Raw genomic sequence first — 14,703 nt, 5'->3', positions numbered from 1 at the left:
CAACACAATTTCTATCCGCTCCTCACGTGTTAACCTCTGCGACATGTCAATAGTTGTAAACAAAGAGAAACTTGTAAATAACTCATGAAAGAATAAAGTTATGTTGAAGCCGAGCACCCCATTGTTTTTCTTGTGAAATTCTCAATAAGCTTGATGTGTCACAAGACCCTCTTCCCATTAGAAAAAATAAAGTTGGATCCAAAATGGCCGACTTCAAAATGGCCGCCATGGTCACCACGCATCTTGAAAAGTTTCCCCCCTCCCATATACTAATGTGCCACAAGCAGGAAGTTGATATCGCCAACCATTCCCATCTGATTTAGGTGTATCAATATAAATGGCCCACCCTGTAGTGGCATAAAAAAAAACTGTTTTCTTATTTTTCTAAATGATTGTTTCTTACATTTTGCCTGATTTAAAATTATTATTTTATTCTATTACAGGGATTCAGGATCTCTATGTGAGTTTTGCACAGCTGATGGATCTTTCCTACAATATGCACATCAGGCCTCTTCACCCCGTACCTGTGACAATTCCGGGTATTGGTCTCCTGAGGAGGCAGTGGGTATGTCTTTTATATACTTTTACTATGCCACAGATTGAACCTACACCGTGGTATAGTGTGGCTTGCCAGCACTGTCCCTAACCCTTGTCCCTAGTCCTCTACCTAATCCTAGTCTATAACGCTAGCTCTAGTCCAATCCTAGCCACTGTCACCAGGCTGAGAAAAAGTATATAATAACTTAAAGTTTTTCGTTAGGTTTTATTTACACAGGAGACCACTATTTCAATATGGGACATCGCACCCAGCAGGCCTTAGTCTCTCCTCTCACTACTAAATTAGAAGTGGAAGGAGAGTTGGTGAACTGTAGGAGAGCCTTTATTTTCTCAGTCTCTGCCTATGCAGAGTGCAGGCATTGAGATGAGTTTGCCATCTGTTGTTATACTATGCCCAGGCAGCGAATGAGATGACAAAGCTAATTTCATCAAACTAAGCTTTGTCATCTTGGATGCTGAACATAAAAAGTGTAGCAGCCAATGACAAACACATTTTGACTGCTGCACTCTGCATAGGAATCTGTGGCATTGATTAAAATGTCAAAGTAGCCCATGGGCTGCTGCACTCATTGAACTCTATGGCTGTGGGCAGACACTCACTGCACTCCTGCTCCACTCATAAAGGAAGTGGCTGTTGAAATGTAAAGGGGGATACTTTTTGGACCACCATAGAATTTTCTCTCCCTGGCACCTCCCTTTCCTCACTACCACCCCCTGATGCTATGGCACTGTATCTAAAATAGAATTGAGTGTAGTCTTACCTGGTCCCCATTGATCTCTACTTCCTCTTCCCATCTCTAAATTCCTGCTCAGCTATTGGTGCAACGATGGCTGTGTAACCTCCTTGATTTTCCTCTGCGTTGAGATGGGACCAGGAAGTAAGGAACAGCAGTGACTGGTTCATTATTGATCAGTAATGGTCATTATCAATTATTTGATTTTTTTTTTTAACAAACCTAGTCCCTGTGAAAAATTGTTCTCATTTGCTACAGTCAACAGCTCTCATTAAAGATGTGGTTTTCCAACTACAGAAGCTTTGAAGTCCAGTCTAGTAATAAGGGTATGTGCACATGACATCTCCTTCTTCAGAACCCACCTGAAGAAGCATTTAAATGATGCTAAAAGGAATGAACACATGTATTCCTGTGCACGTGTTCAGTCTTTTTGAACTTTTTCCAACAGTTTCAGACTTTGAAAGCCATGAATCAGCAAAAAGAAGTCACCTGACCCTTCTTCAGGCATTTCTTATCGGAAGCTACTCAATTTTTTATATCAAAATTTACCTAAAAAAACTATGCTAATTATGCAAATTGTCTCTTCAGAGAGGAAGAGAACTAGAACTCTAGTGCCACCTATTGGAAGGTAGCAATCCTACAAGTCGATGTTGACCATATAATGAGCCTTGTCACATGACTTAGGATAATAGCCAAACCGGAATCTAAAATTTGCAGACATTGTGTTTCGGGGTTCTGAAGAGACAATTTGCATAATTAGCATATTTCCCAGAGGAGCATTGCGGCTTTAAGTCTCCTCATCTCGCCATGCTTAGCATGTCAATCTCCGCAATAGCCAAACCAGATTCTCAATTTACAGACACTGTGTTTCAGGGTACTGCCCCCCATCAGTGCAAAGCGGAGATCTGGTTTGGCTGTGTGAGAGTCGTCCGACCGTTATCCAAGAAGTATTGTTTCTCCTTGCGGAGATTGACATGCTAAGCATGCCAAGATGAGGAGACTTAAAGCCGGAATGCTCCTCTGGGAAATATGCTAATTATGCAAATTGTCTCTTCAGAACCCCGAAACAGTGTCTGCAAATTGAGATTCCGGTTTGGCTATTATCCTAAGTCATGTGACAAGGCTCGTTAAAGGGTCAACATTGACTTGTAGGATTGCTACCTTCCAATAGGTGGCTCTAGAGTTTTAGTTCTCTTCCTCTCTGAAGAGACAATTTACATAATTAGCATATTTCCCAGAGGAGCATTGCGGCTTTAAGTCTCCTCATCTCGGCATGCTTAGCATGTCGATCTCCGCAAGGAGAAATGATACTTCTTGGATAAAAAAAACTATGAAACAGACCAATCAATAATATCCTAGAAAATAACTATTCTGGACAAAAGATGCTGAAGTCACCTGAAACGTCTTCCTCTGGCAAAACTCAGTGGGTACACCAAAATATGCCATGTGTACATACCCTTATATTGGTCATCTGCTCGTTGCTTCGCTCTCATGCAGACTGATTGAACCATACATGACCATTATTTTCACTGGTCTCCTTCTTGGTCAAGTCCAAACAGGAAAAAGCAGATACAAAAGACCATCTTAGTTCTTGTTTTGACCTTACTTTGCTAGGCCTCCTCTGATTAAATGGCTTCTGCATTACTGCATTCTTAATATTGTCTCTTACCATGTCACTAGAGGATGGCTTAAGGGTTTCAGTACAGTATCCAATACCTCAATAAAAAAAACAATTGCAAATGCTAATGGAATAATATTGAGATTTATTTAGCAAATTAGATTTCCAGAAAACCTGACTCATGGGGTGAAATGCAGACCGGTTGTATTTGCTTTCTAAAAAAAAGAAAACAAAATCTGTGTGAAATGTCATATTTATTATTGACTTGGCATTTGATACTGAGTTTTTTCCCTTATGATGCGCTGTTGAAGCTCATTTCGAGGATAAATGTTTCGCTTAGTTTTATGCTATGAGACGGGGTTGATAATAGATAAGGAAAGAAATCGACCACCCTGGTAGAGTTCTCGTGTGGACTAAGGTTAAGATAAGGAACTACAAAGCATGGCAGCATGGGTACAGAACTAAAAGGGTAGCATTATCAGCAGATGGCTGTTATGCAATAAAAACAACATAACAATCTGTGGTCTTTCTGGAAAATGGCCACACACTGATGTGTCTCCATATCTTTCACCCTGGCTTGACGGCTTGACATATTCCAAAATTTCAGACAACTCTGTCGGGAATTGTGTATCCTATATGTGTCCATGTGGCTGCCTAGTGGTTGGGATGTGTATTGTAGCTTGTTGAGGGTTTTGGAAGCAAGTTGCAAAAATGTACTACATTTTTAAATTAGAGTCTGGGTTGTGGGAATATGAAAAAATTAATAATAACAACATTCATGGTGATCTAGTGTTGTGTAGTAGAGTTAATTCCTGGAGAAGAGGTTGACAACCTAAAGGCTGCAGAGCTCCTTCCTCTTGCTACTCCTTTGGTGACTGTAGACTGATACTAAATCATCAGTCAATCACTGAGGACTCGTAAAGGCAATCATGGAGGCTCTGTGAATAAATAATGTGCTTATTATCTTAGGGTACCGTCACACAGTGGCATTTTGATCGCTACGACGGCACGATTCGTGACGTTCCAGCGATATATCCGTGACGTTCCAGCGATCTCACTGTGTCTGACACGCTCCTGCGATCAGGGACCCCGCTGAGAATCGTACGTCGTAGCAGATCGTTTGAAACTTTCTTTCGTCGTCTAGTGTCCCGCTGTGGCGGCATGATCGCATGGTGTAACAAAGGTGTGCACGATATTGTATACGATGTGCGCATAGTAACCAATGGCTTCTACATCGCACATACGTCATGAAATTATCGCTCCAGCGTCGTACATTGCAAAGTGTGACAGCAGTCTACGACGCTGGAGCGATATTGTTACGATGCTGGAGCGTCATGGATCGTGCCGTCGTAGCAATCAAAATGCCACTGTGTGACGGTACCCTTAGAGATACAACCCAGATGTCGGCCCAGGCTGTGTGTTCAAAGTTGATAAGGAGAAGCTTTGTTTCAATTGAATACATGTGTCTTTCGGAGAATAATCTTAGCTTTCACAATTATCTTTGAAACCATTTGGAAGTTGGTCAGTCGATGAGTTTTCAGAAGTTTTGATGACCTCACCATTTGACCCTAATTGATAGAACTATAAAAAGCAATAAACACTTTGGGCACGATCCATCAAAGCTTTCAAAAAGTTCTGGTGTAAAAGCTTTGAAAAGTGGCAAAATTTAGGTGCAACTCATAGTTGCACCTAAATTTTGCAACTTCTGGTGTTTCCAAGGCAGTTTCTCCCAGCTCTCCTGAAATGGGTGGACCTGGTAGACCACGAGGGTGTGGCAGCCTCACAGGGGCAGGAGTAGGATTCATAGCGAGGCACACACGGAGGTGAACACCACTCATCCGGTGCTCCTGATTCATGAAGTGCTCCTCTTCATGAATCAGGAACATCTGACATCAGCACGCCTCCCCAAGACTGGTGTGAAGAACGCCAGTCTAGATGAATTGCACCCATTGGCTTAAAAAAATTATTCCTCTTTAGACAGTGTATCACCAGTGTGTTTGCATTTTGTTGTATCTTCAAGTGACATGTATAATTCCGGAAATAAGACCTTTGGTTAGGAGAGAAAAAAATGTGAAAATATTTCCATTTTTGGATCTGTTTTGGGATAATAAATGCATAAATAAACCTTCCCAGTACAGAATCTATTCATTTGAACGAGAATGAAAAAATGTCTTCTGTTTGCCTTCTTTCAATGTGCTATTAAGTTTTTAGAGAAAGTGAAAAAGGATATATTAGGAATGGAAAAAAAACATACAAAAAATGAATGGAGAATGAAAACCAAAGTGTCCATTTTTAAGCAGAGTTTTTTTTTAAAGATATATCCATCCAAAACCCGAAACTTTGGTTTCCATTTTGCACTTGTTCTTGTTCCATTTGTAACAGATCCGATTTTCTTTTTAATACTGGATCTGTTATAAAAGGATGACTACTTGATGTGTGAACAGGGCCAAGTTCTTTGTCTCTTTTTCTCCTTTCCTACTAAATGTTATAGAATTCCAGATAATAATTTAGCTAAAAATGTCCAGAATTCATGCTGTATGTATAATTTAGAGTCTACTGTGTATATATAGGTGACTTAAGTTCACAGCGTTCTGTATTTTTATCCAGGTCCTCCAGATGTGGACCAGCCTTGCCAGCCAAGCTTACAGGCATGGAGCCCTGAAATTCACTTGTTTACCAATATGTCTGTCCCCTGTACTGAGCCTCAAGGTTGTATGCTGGAGCTCCACTTCCTAAATCCTATTCGACCTCAGGCCCTCACCATATGGATAACCTACCTGTCCCAAAACTTACCTAACCCCATTTCAGATATTGAGTTAGTTACGGAAAATAATGAATCTTTACACCTGGGAAGTATGGAAGCCTTTTGTGACACACCATTGACCATAAGACTGACCACTGATCAAAAAGTTTCAAAAGTCCGTGTTTATACGTTTGATGCAAGCATGGAGATAGATGCGGCCCTCCTTGTGTCCATGTCTTATGATCATCTTTGCTCATCGTGCAGACCTGTGAAATACAAAATAGTCAGGAGCCCTCCTTTCTTGAGAAACAACCAAGTTACAAGGACTCAACGCACCTTCACGGACATGTGAGTAGAACCAATGATAATGAAGAAGAGTTGGGCCTACATGGAAGGAAGCTTGTCCTACTGGTAACAATATTTTCGGGGCAAGTTTTATTTGCACAGTTCAGAAGTAGAGAAAGGGCTCATTTCAGATTATTCTTGTTCCCCATAAATGGGGAGTCAAAACCTATTCGGGGACATGCAAATAAAGTTATTCAATGTTAGGAAAATGTACTCAAGTAATACAAATAGCACAGTGACACCAAAGTCTTCAGTTCCAGATGGTTCGGAGAGTGGTGGTATCAATCTGCAACTTAAAGGGGCATCATTTATTTTTTTTGTCATTGAGCTCCATATTTTGTGTGAGATAAACATGTAATTTAGTTTTGGAGTGCATTGCTACTATAGGTTAACTCTACAAAGTAGATTACTGTAGCTTTACATTCAACCTTTATTACTACAATATGTAGCAATGATAATTTGCTGGAAGTTATAAACGCAAGTGTAAAACTGAAAACGGTATGGCCATTAGTGCATGGCTTTAGTGAGAGATCTCAAATAACCCCAATAGAGTGCCAATGTTATACACCCTCCTTCAGATTCACATTTGTCTCAGTGTAATAGTTTTGCCCAAATTTTAATTTAAAGTAGCATTCCAAGTTTTTTTTTGGTTTAATTCATCCTGTGATTAGTTTCCCCAAATATATAATTCAACAAGTATTTCCTTTATAAAGTTGTCCCTTTTTTATATGGAAATTCATGGTATATTTATCTTCAGTTAGGTTATGTAATCACATGGTAATCTTCCTGGGATCCTGAGAATAACCTAGCTTTATGTTCTCTGAAGAGGGTTATTATGTCACTCACCAGAACTTTCTGTATGATGAAATTGCAGAGACTGCACCCCTGAAGATGTCCATAAGAGGAGAGAGGCAGAAGCTCATATCACAAATAATGATGATGATTGCACAGCTCCTGTCACACATTATAATGTAGCACTCAAAAGACCAACCTCTTTTACTTATATACTGGTATCATATTAGTTTATTTTGGAGAATATAGAGGAAAGAATAATCCCAGTGTTATCACAGCACATAGATTCAGCATGGGATTTATAGTAAAGCATAGACGAATAACACGCATGACTAAAGCTAGGAGTCAAGATGGAGGCTTTAAGAGAAGAAAACAAGACTCTAAACCACTATAAAAAAGTATACTATGTGAAAGAGGAATGCTGAGTATGATAGGCAATTAGGTGGGAGGTGCAGTTATAAAAAAACGGGAGTGCATCTTTATTGTCTTATTATTTTATTTGATAGTTTTAGTATTATTATGCATATGTGTATATATTACCTCTAGTTTTAATGTATTTTGATTTGAGACACATTTTGGGTAATTGGAGCCTCAAAAAAATGTCCAGTAATTTTTCAACACTCTGTATGGAGATTTTTATACTATATGTGTGGATGAGTGGCCATCCGGTGGATGCCACTGTTTTTACTAACATGTTCCAAAAATATATTAAATTTGCACTGTGATAAAGATCTAGCAAAAGTAGCAGAAAGTTCAGGCTGGGCATCTGTATTTTGACCTTTCAGGAGTTTGACTTGGGTCTTTTGTGCTGCTCTCAACAATTTAGAGCTTTGGTTTATCAACTTAGGCTATGTTTACACATTGCGTTTTTTTATAAATTTTTTTCTTAAGTCAAAACCTGCTGTCTTGGCAGTAAGAAACTTGCATAAAAAAAGCAGGTTTTGTTAAGTTTTTATTGCTTTTTTTGCTGCGGTTTTGGTGCATCTTTTGCACTTTTTTTCAGGGTACATTTGTCTCTTGTGCATGCTGAGTGATAAAGTTTAGTGCAAAAAAAAATCTGATTATACTTTATCAGGTTTTGGCACAAAAAACGCAGTGAAAATTAATATCTGAGTTTTTGCGGTGTTATTTCAGCGTTTTTTGCACGGTTGAGAAAAGCTGGAAAAAACGCTGAAAGAAGTGACATGCTGCATTCTGCAAAAACAAGGTTTTGCACAAAATACTGAGGAAAAAAATAAAACAAGCTGTGTGCATGAGATTTCTGAAATCTCATAGACATAGCTGGTACTGTAAAATGCAGCTGAAAATGTGCATAAAAAAAGCATAAAAAAAGCCTTACTCTCTTGTACATCCACTTGTAAAAATCTATCGACGATGCATACATTAGACACATACATATACAGTCCGAGACACGCAGGGCTAGCACATCAGACACTGTGCGAAATGTAGAACATATGACAGCGATGAATACCGGCCCATTATTAGACTGATGTAAATGACTAATGTGTCAATGTGTGAGGAACAGTGTATTACACAGTGGGTGGGGATCTGGGATGAAGATAATAAGTCATTATCCTTGAAACTAATGAACCATACTGAATGTGGGTGGTATATTTTTTAAATAAATTCTGTGATTAATTTCACCTCAAACTACAAATTGCATTTTTTTTTCTAAATAACACTTAGTTTAAAGTGCAGAATGAAGGCTCCATCTCTTATGTGAGCACAGTAACACACCTTTTGCAGTTAATGGAAATATACCTGGGTGGGTAGACATTTAATAGAGTTTGACGGTAAGGTTCAGTTGAGGCGGAACTACAAGATTATGTTAAGTAGTTGCCTAAAAAGCATTTCCTTAATATGGTGTTAATATTAAAATCACTCAATTTATTTGTAGGAGTATACATAGGGGATATAAAACGTATTATCCCCTGCAGCTGATTGCCTATGTAAAGATGTTCACCGTTTTCTGTTTGTGATTCTTTCTAATTCAACGTGAGTTTATTCTGCAATATTCCCTGTTCCCACTAGTTGGCCATGTTGTATCAGGGGCTCGGAGGAGGTTATATAATTGAGCTGGTAGTAGGAAGTAAGTCAGTGTGTGGCTGAAGCCACTTGATAGGCAGAGAAAACCTCTGTTATTGAGGGCGAAAGAGAACTGAGCCAGGGACATGGCGCGTCTCCCAAAATTAGATGTCTTAAGCCTCTATAAAGTCTATAAAAGTGATTTTTATAGACATGTTGTAGTGGTTTATAAGGTTTTTGTTATGCTTTGTCATGCTTTTGCAAGAAAAGAGAAAATATACATCCGCACTGCTGTTATAAGTTAGACTCTTATGCCACTCTTAAGCTGCAACTTAATGCCGCATATAGCCTTTTACACCCAAAAGTGTTTCACCGGGGTGCTGCTATTGCCACAGTTCAGAAAGAATCTCAAAAAAAGAAGAAAAAAAGATAAAGCGCACTCACCGGTGGTGAACCAACAGATTTATTCGGACATAACTTATGTGCTGCAGGGAGGGTTGTGAACACACACGGACGAAGGCCGTTTCGTGCTTAAAGCACTTCAACAGGTCCTGTTGAAGTGCTTTAAGCACGAAACGGCCGTCGTCCGTGTGTGTTCACAACCCTCCCTGCAGCACATAAGTTTTGTCATGCTTTTTCCTGCAATGACTGCACCTTTTGATGCAAAAGTCACGTGAATAGACTGACCGTGTTATTGAGTGGTGTCTCATGAATTGTCAGAGCAGCTGAGCAGTAGAAATAATATTTTCCTGGCAGTAGGAGGCTATGCCAGCCTTAGCATTGGCCCAGGAAGAGTCCATTGACTCAAAACAGTGGGCTATTATGGGCTTTATGAGATCTTCAGCTTTGGAAAGTGCTATAGCTGGGTCACAATAGGCTGTGGGAGACATTATTCCCAGTAGGATTAGCAATCAGCAGATAGTGGGAGATGCTCTGTGGTCTCTAATGTGGTCAGTTTTATGAAGTTCAGGTATGTTCTTTCAATGTGAATTGTAGACATCAAATGTAACTTGTGTTATGAGAAAATGTAAAGTAATCATCTTTACCATTATAGTCTGTGGTTGCTTCTTAAAAATGGAACCTACCACTAGTGATGCCTAACATGTTAGTTGAGGGAGTTCAGATTTTTACCCATCAGATTTCAGATGGACACTTATCGTGCTCTATAATATATGTCCCAATCAAGCCACAGCAATCAGCCTGCAGTCTACGATTGACCCGGCTAGAAAATTTAGGCAAGTAGAACTTCATACAAATGTCAGATGGCTCCATGTGTGTACAAGAAGCTTTGGGAAGGCCAAGTCTTTGACATAACAATGGTATTAGTGAAGATTTCTAATGATATGTAATGTATGTGCAATGATATGAAGAAATTGTAGACGTGATGTGATGAAAAGCTGACATGCCCCAGATCTTTATAAATGGAAAGAAGCCTTCAAAATAATTTCATGTGATTGTGATAGTCCGAGATGAGAACACATCTACCTGCACTGAGCCCTGTCTTAATGTTCAACTGTATTTGTGTCCTAAGGACACAAATGCAGAAAAATGGTGGTCACACAGAGATCTGGGATACCTGTCAAAAATCTATGGCCAACAGATACTTCTGACAGATGAATGGGATTTTGGGTATTTTGAGGTTGGATTATTGTCTTGTTGGTTATGTGCTTTTAAAACCACAGTTGGTGTATTAACTGTTCTTGTCATCTTCATAGGGAAGTGAAACTGGGCCATAAATATCAATACCAAGTCCATGTGGTTGGTAGGACTTCAATTGGAGAACCTTCCCCTGCACTGACTCACATACACGGAGTTCCATTTTGTGGAGATGGAGATGTTAATGAGTAAGTATTTTTTTTAAGGTTCGGGAAGGGGTATAATAGGGTCTAGATGCAACCTGAGTAGACCTGTGACCTGCGTGATAAATGATAAAATTGGTGAATTCTTCTGCAGATATTGCACTGAGACTCAGGAACATCAAGTTACTCATATACCATAGGCAATAAATGTGTTTGATGTTTCTATGTTTCTACCAAAGTCATTTGCTGATGTGTAATATTGTATTATATGATGCGTGAGGAGTTACTATTTGAGGCAACCACCCAACAATGCATTATAAGAAAAGTCTTCTAGAGGATGGACTTCTCGAAAAAGTCATACCTGCCCATAGTCTCCAGTTTGTCAGGACTGTACTGAATTTTCAGACATAATCCCAGCAAATTTGTAGTGCCATGGATGGAAACTACTCAAAAGTGGGTGTTATTGGCTGTCCAGGGGTGTTGAAGAGAGTTTGGAGCAAGGTCAAGGTGGGTGGATGGGGCTTAAAAGTCACTATTCCCCCATCAGAAATGTTGGCGAGTATGAGAAGGTGGTTAGTATGCATGATATATGGTGAAACTGATAAATGATAATTATCTATGTTTGTAGCATTCTCAAAGAGCAAAGAAGCTCACACTTCTATATATCCTATATCTTTGCTGAAGAGCTAAATTACAGCAGAATTGTGAGAGTATTTTTTTTTAATTCCAGCAAATTAAACCTTCTTGTCCCTAATTTAATAAAGAGATTGTAGCTACAGCCTCCAATTTTTCATCTCATTTATCAAGCACATTTCAATGTATAAAATATACTGAGTGGTTTTACATTGCCTTTATATCACATCTATATTAGTATTTTAGGCAAACAATTAATAAAAAGGTTTTTAGCAGATTCATTGCGGCGAGGCTTCACACCTATCCATATTTGTCTCATTCGTCTGCACAGCATTTACCTCTTGGCACTGAAGAGAAGCCAAATATTCTGTATCCTACATTGTGGCCTTTCCAAATACTGTGATAAAATGTGATTTCATTGATATTTTAGTTTTTTTTTGCACTAGCTGTTTGCATTGATCTCTATACCTATGAATCATTTACTAACCACGCACTTTGTAAATAATTTATGCAATGAGGTGATATTAATTGCTGTGTTTATGGGGCCTCTTGGACCTGGAACAACTGTCTCCGAGTTTATGTTCTTGTCTTTATGATGACTTCAGGGAGTTGGGAGAAGAATGTGATGATGGCACAATGCAAAATGGCGATGGCTGTTCTCAAAAGTGTCAACTGGAAGAAAATTATATTTGCAGAGGTAAGCGACGTGTGTTGTACTGGCAGGCAAACTTCTTGTAGGAACCTTTTTGGGCCGTGTCTCGCTGCTTTATTTACATGGTGTTTTGTATTGAAAGGAAACCCCAGTCTTTGTTATATACCCAATGAAGACAATGAGTTTGTTGATGATGACATCGAAATGTCTGCTGAATGTGAGGAGCCTACATCCCAGGGATACAATGATCTGTGGGCTTCTCATGCTGCTGCCTCACATGAAGACTTAAAGAACTGTCCAGTTTCGGCAGTGATTGGAGAACCCATCCAAAAGGTGATACTTCTAAAGAATAACATTACCTTAGTATCTTTTCTAGGCATCATGCACATGGACATATAGCAGATTTGTGCTGTACTGATTCATGTGTCCCACAAAGTGTCTCAGATCCGATACATTGGCACATAGATGGACAGATTTAGTAATCCTTCTTAATTTTTAGACAGCGCAAAAAACTGCCTAAATTTCATCAATGTTCTTGATCAGAGTTTCTTCGAAAGTTGGTGAAACTCAGTTTTTACCATCAGAGTCTGGTCATCAGTTTTCCTCAGATGTAAAACAAATAGCTGATGAAGGTTTCTCAACATTCTCATATCAAACAGTCCATAAAAAATAGACAACATATGGATGGCATTCGAGTGCTCTCCGACTTTTATAGGGATCAATAGACTTGCGATGGTGAGTTAGATCCAACACTTGGATCAATAATGGAGAAGTCTTCAAGCTTTTTTGCAGACTACTCTAATTAATACGATTATGATCTAAAACGCTAAGATAAATAGCATCATCGCACATGTAGTACAAATAACGTAACGGCTAACGAGACGAGTTAAGAAGTAAGATCATCGCAACAGTGAACGGGATTCATTTTATTAAAATATTTATCTATAAAGTTAGACATCTTGCATGGCAAATATTTTCAAGCTGTCACATAAGCAAAATCTTTCATCTTCTCACAAAACTTGAGGTATTGGAATTGAATATGTTTCAACATTCTGGTTCATTTGTGTAGGTTACCCATGGTGCTGTTACTACTGCGTTTCATAACATCTTTCATCAAATTACAGCTAAGACATTGGTGCCCAGCTGGAGACTTTACATACTTTCATGTATCCACCAAAGTTACTTCATCGTCTGTATTTTGTGACACAATTGATTTAATAAAACCATATTTGCTGCTTACGGTATAGTGACCTCCAGGAGAACTTTTTTCGACAGCCGTAGGAGAGTGCCGCAATAATACGACTGATCATGAAAACCTAAAGTGAAGTAAATGAGTAGACACTGTGTGGATGCTGATTCTCCAAATCTAAACTTGCGGGTTTCTTCTTTATTGGCTTGAGAGGTTTGCTTTCCAGCTGTGTGTATACTTACAATTTATTTTGCAGCCATACAGCAGTTTTTGAGTTGTCCTTTTCAAGGGAAGATACATTAATAATGGTAGTCAAAAGAGTAAAAACAAATAGGGGAATGGGGAAGTAGCATCAGCTCACCAGTGATCCGAACAACTGTTTCAGAAGAAGAAAGTCATCGAACGGAACTCGCCCAAGCCGGGGCTGCAAAGAGGCAAATTTGAAAAGAAGAAATCCTCCAGTGATGAACAAGTAATTGTAAGATTCCCTTTAATTAAGGATATGTAAAAAAATACAGTATTGATAACAGCAAATCCAAATGCAACTTAAAAAGCCTACTTGTTTCGACAAATGGCCTTATTCATGGTAACATTAAGTCATGGTAAATCACACCATGACTAAGGCTGTTTGCTGTAACTCGTAGGTTTACCGGGGACCATTTGGATTTGCTGTTATCATTACGAAGTGTTTTTTTTTTTAAACATCCCTAATAAATGTGAAGTTTTATCTTACATTTACATGTTCAACGCTGGAGGATTTCTTCTCATAAATTATGATGTACAATAACAAATTGTATTGTGGTACCGTGTTAGCCAGAAAAATCGATGTGACTACTTTTCTGCCCAATGATGACAGAAGTATTCTAGGAGTGATACCTTTATTGGTTAACCAGAAAATAATATGTTTGCAAGCTTTCAGAGCACAGAGGTTTAATAATGTATTTCATAGAGATTTTGTGAATTGATTCACAGGAGCCGGTCCATCGGTCATGTCAGTAATCTGTGGCGGGAGCCCGGAGTCAGAGAACTAGCTCTTACCTGACGGCATCCTTGGTTCTTCTTTTGATTGGCCAGCCTGTCGAGACGTCATTGTTGCAGTGTGATGCACTTGTGATGTTGCTCTATCCCTGCTAATCAAAAGAAGATCCGCAGATGCCATCATGTAAGAGGCTTCTGCCATAGTTTACTGACGTGGTCAATGAACCGGCTCCTGCGAATAGATTTGTACCTACTCTATGATTTGTAGAAGTAGCACGTTACACACAATCCTTGACACCTAATGGGACAGAAAGGCATCTCTGCCACACAATAACACAACAGTTTTATAAAGGGGGCATTGGGACACTAGAGTGTAAAGGAATTTTTCTGGACCAAGATACTGATGACTAGAGTTGAGCGACCTTGACCTTTTTAGAGTCGAGCCGGGTTTCGCGAAACCCGACTATCTCAAAAGGCGGGTCGAGTGAAATCGGCCAATTATGACGTAAAGTCGGGATCGACCGAAACACGAAACCCAATGCAAGTCAATGGGGCAGCATAGTCGGCAGTGAGTGGGGGCCAGGAAAACACCTAGAGTGCCCATTTTAATGTCAAAACCATCCATTCTTCTTAATGA

At 39.3% G+C, this 14,703-nt stretch overlaps 1 protein-coding gene across 1 annotated transcript in view; it reads left to right on the top strand.

Annotated features, from left to right (window-relative positions):
* Positions 1–14,703, top strand: part of PAPPA2 (pappalysin 2) — a 242,117-nt gene that overhangs the window by 96,600 nt on the left and 130,814 nt on the right. The window contains exons 7-11 of the mRNA XM_069737803.1: positions 444–565; positions 5,518–6,001; positions 10,531–10,659; positions 11,853–11,944; positions 12,042–12,232. Coding sequence (XP_069593904.1) covers positions 444–565; positions 5,518–6,001; positions 10,531–10,659; positions 11,853–11,944; positions 12,042–12,232 — 1,018 coding nt within the window. The remainder of the gene's footprint in view (positions 1–443; positions 566–5,517; positions 6,002–10,530; positions 10,660–11,852; positions 11,945–12,041; positions 12,233–14,703) is intronic.

This window comes from Ranitomeya imitator, chromosome 8 (genome assembly GCF_032444005.1).
Source record: "Ranitomeya imitator isolate aRanImi1 chromosome 8, aRanImi1.pri, whole genome shotgun sequence".
NCBI lineage: Eukaryota > Metazoa > Chordata > Amphibia > Anura > Dendrobatidae > Ranitomeya > Ranitomeya imitator.
The sequence above is the reverse complement of the archived record's forward strand: the minus strand, read 5'-3'. Positions and strand labels throughout refer to the sequence as shown.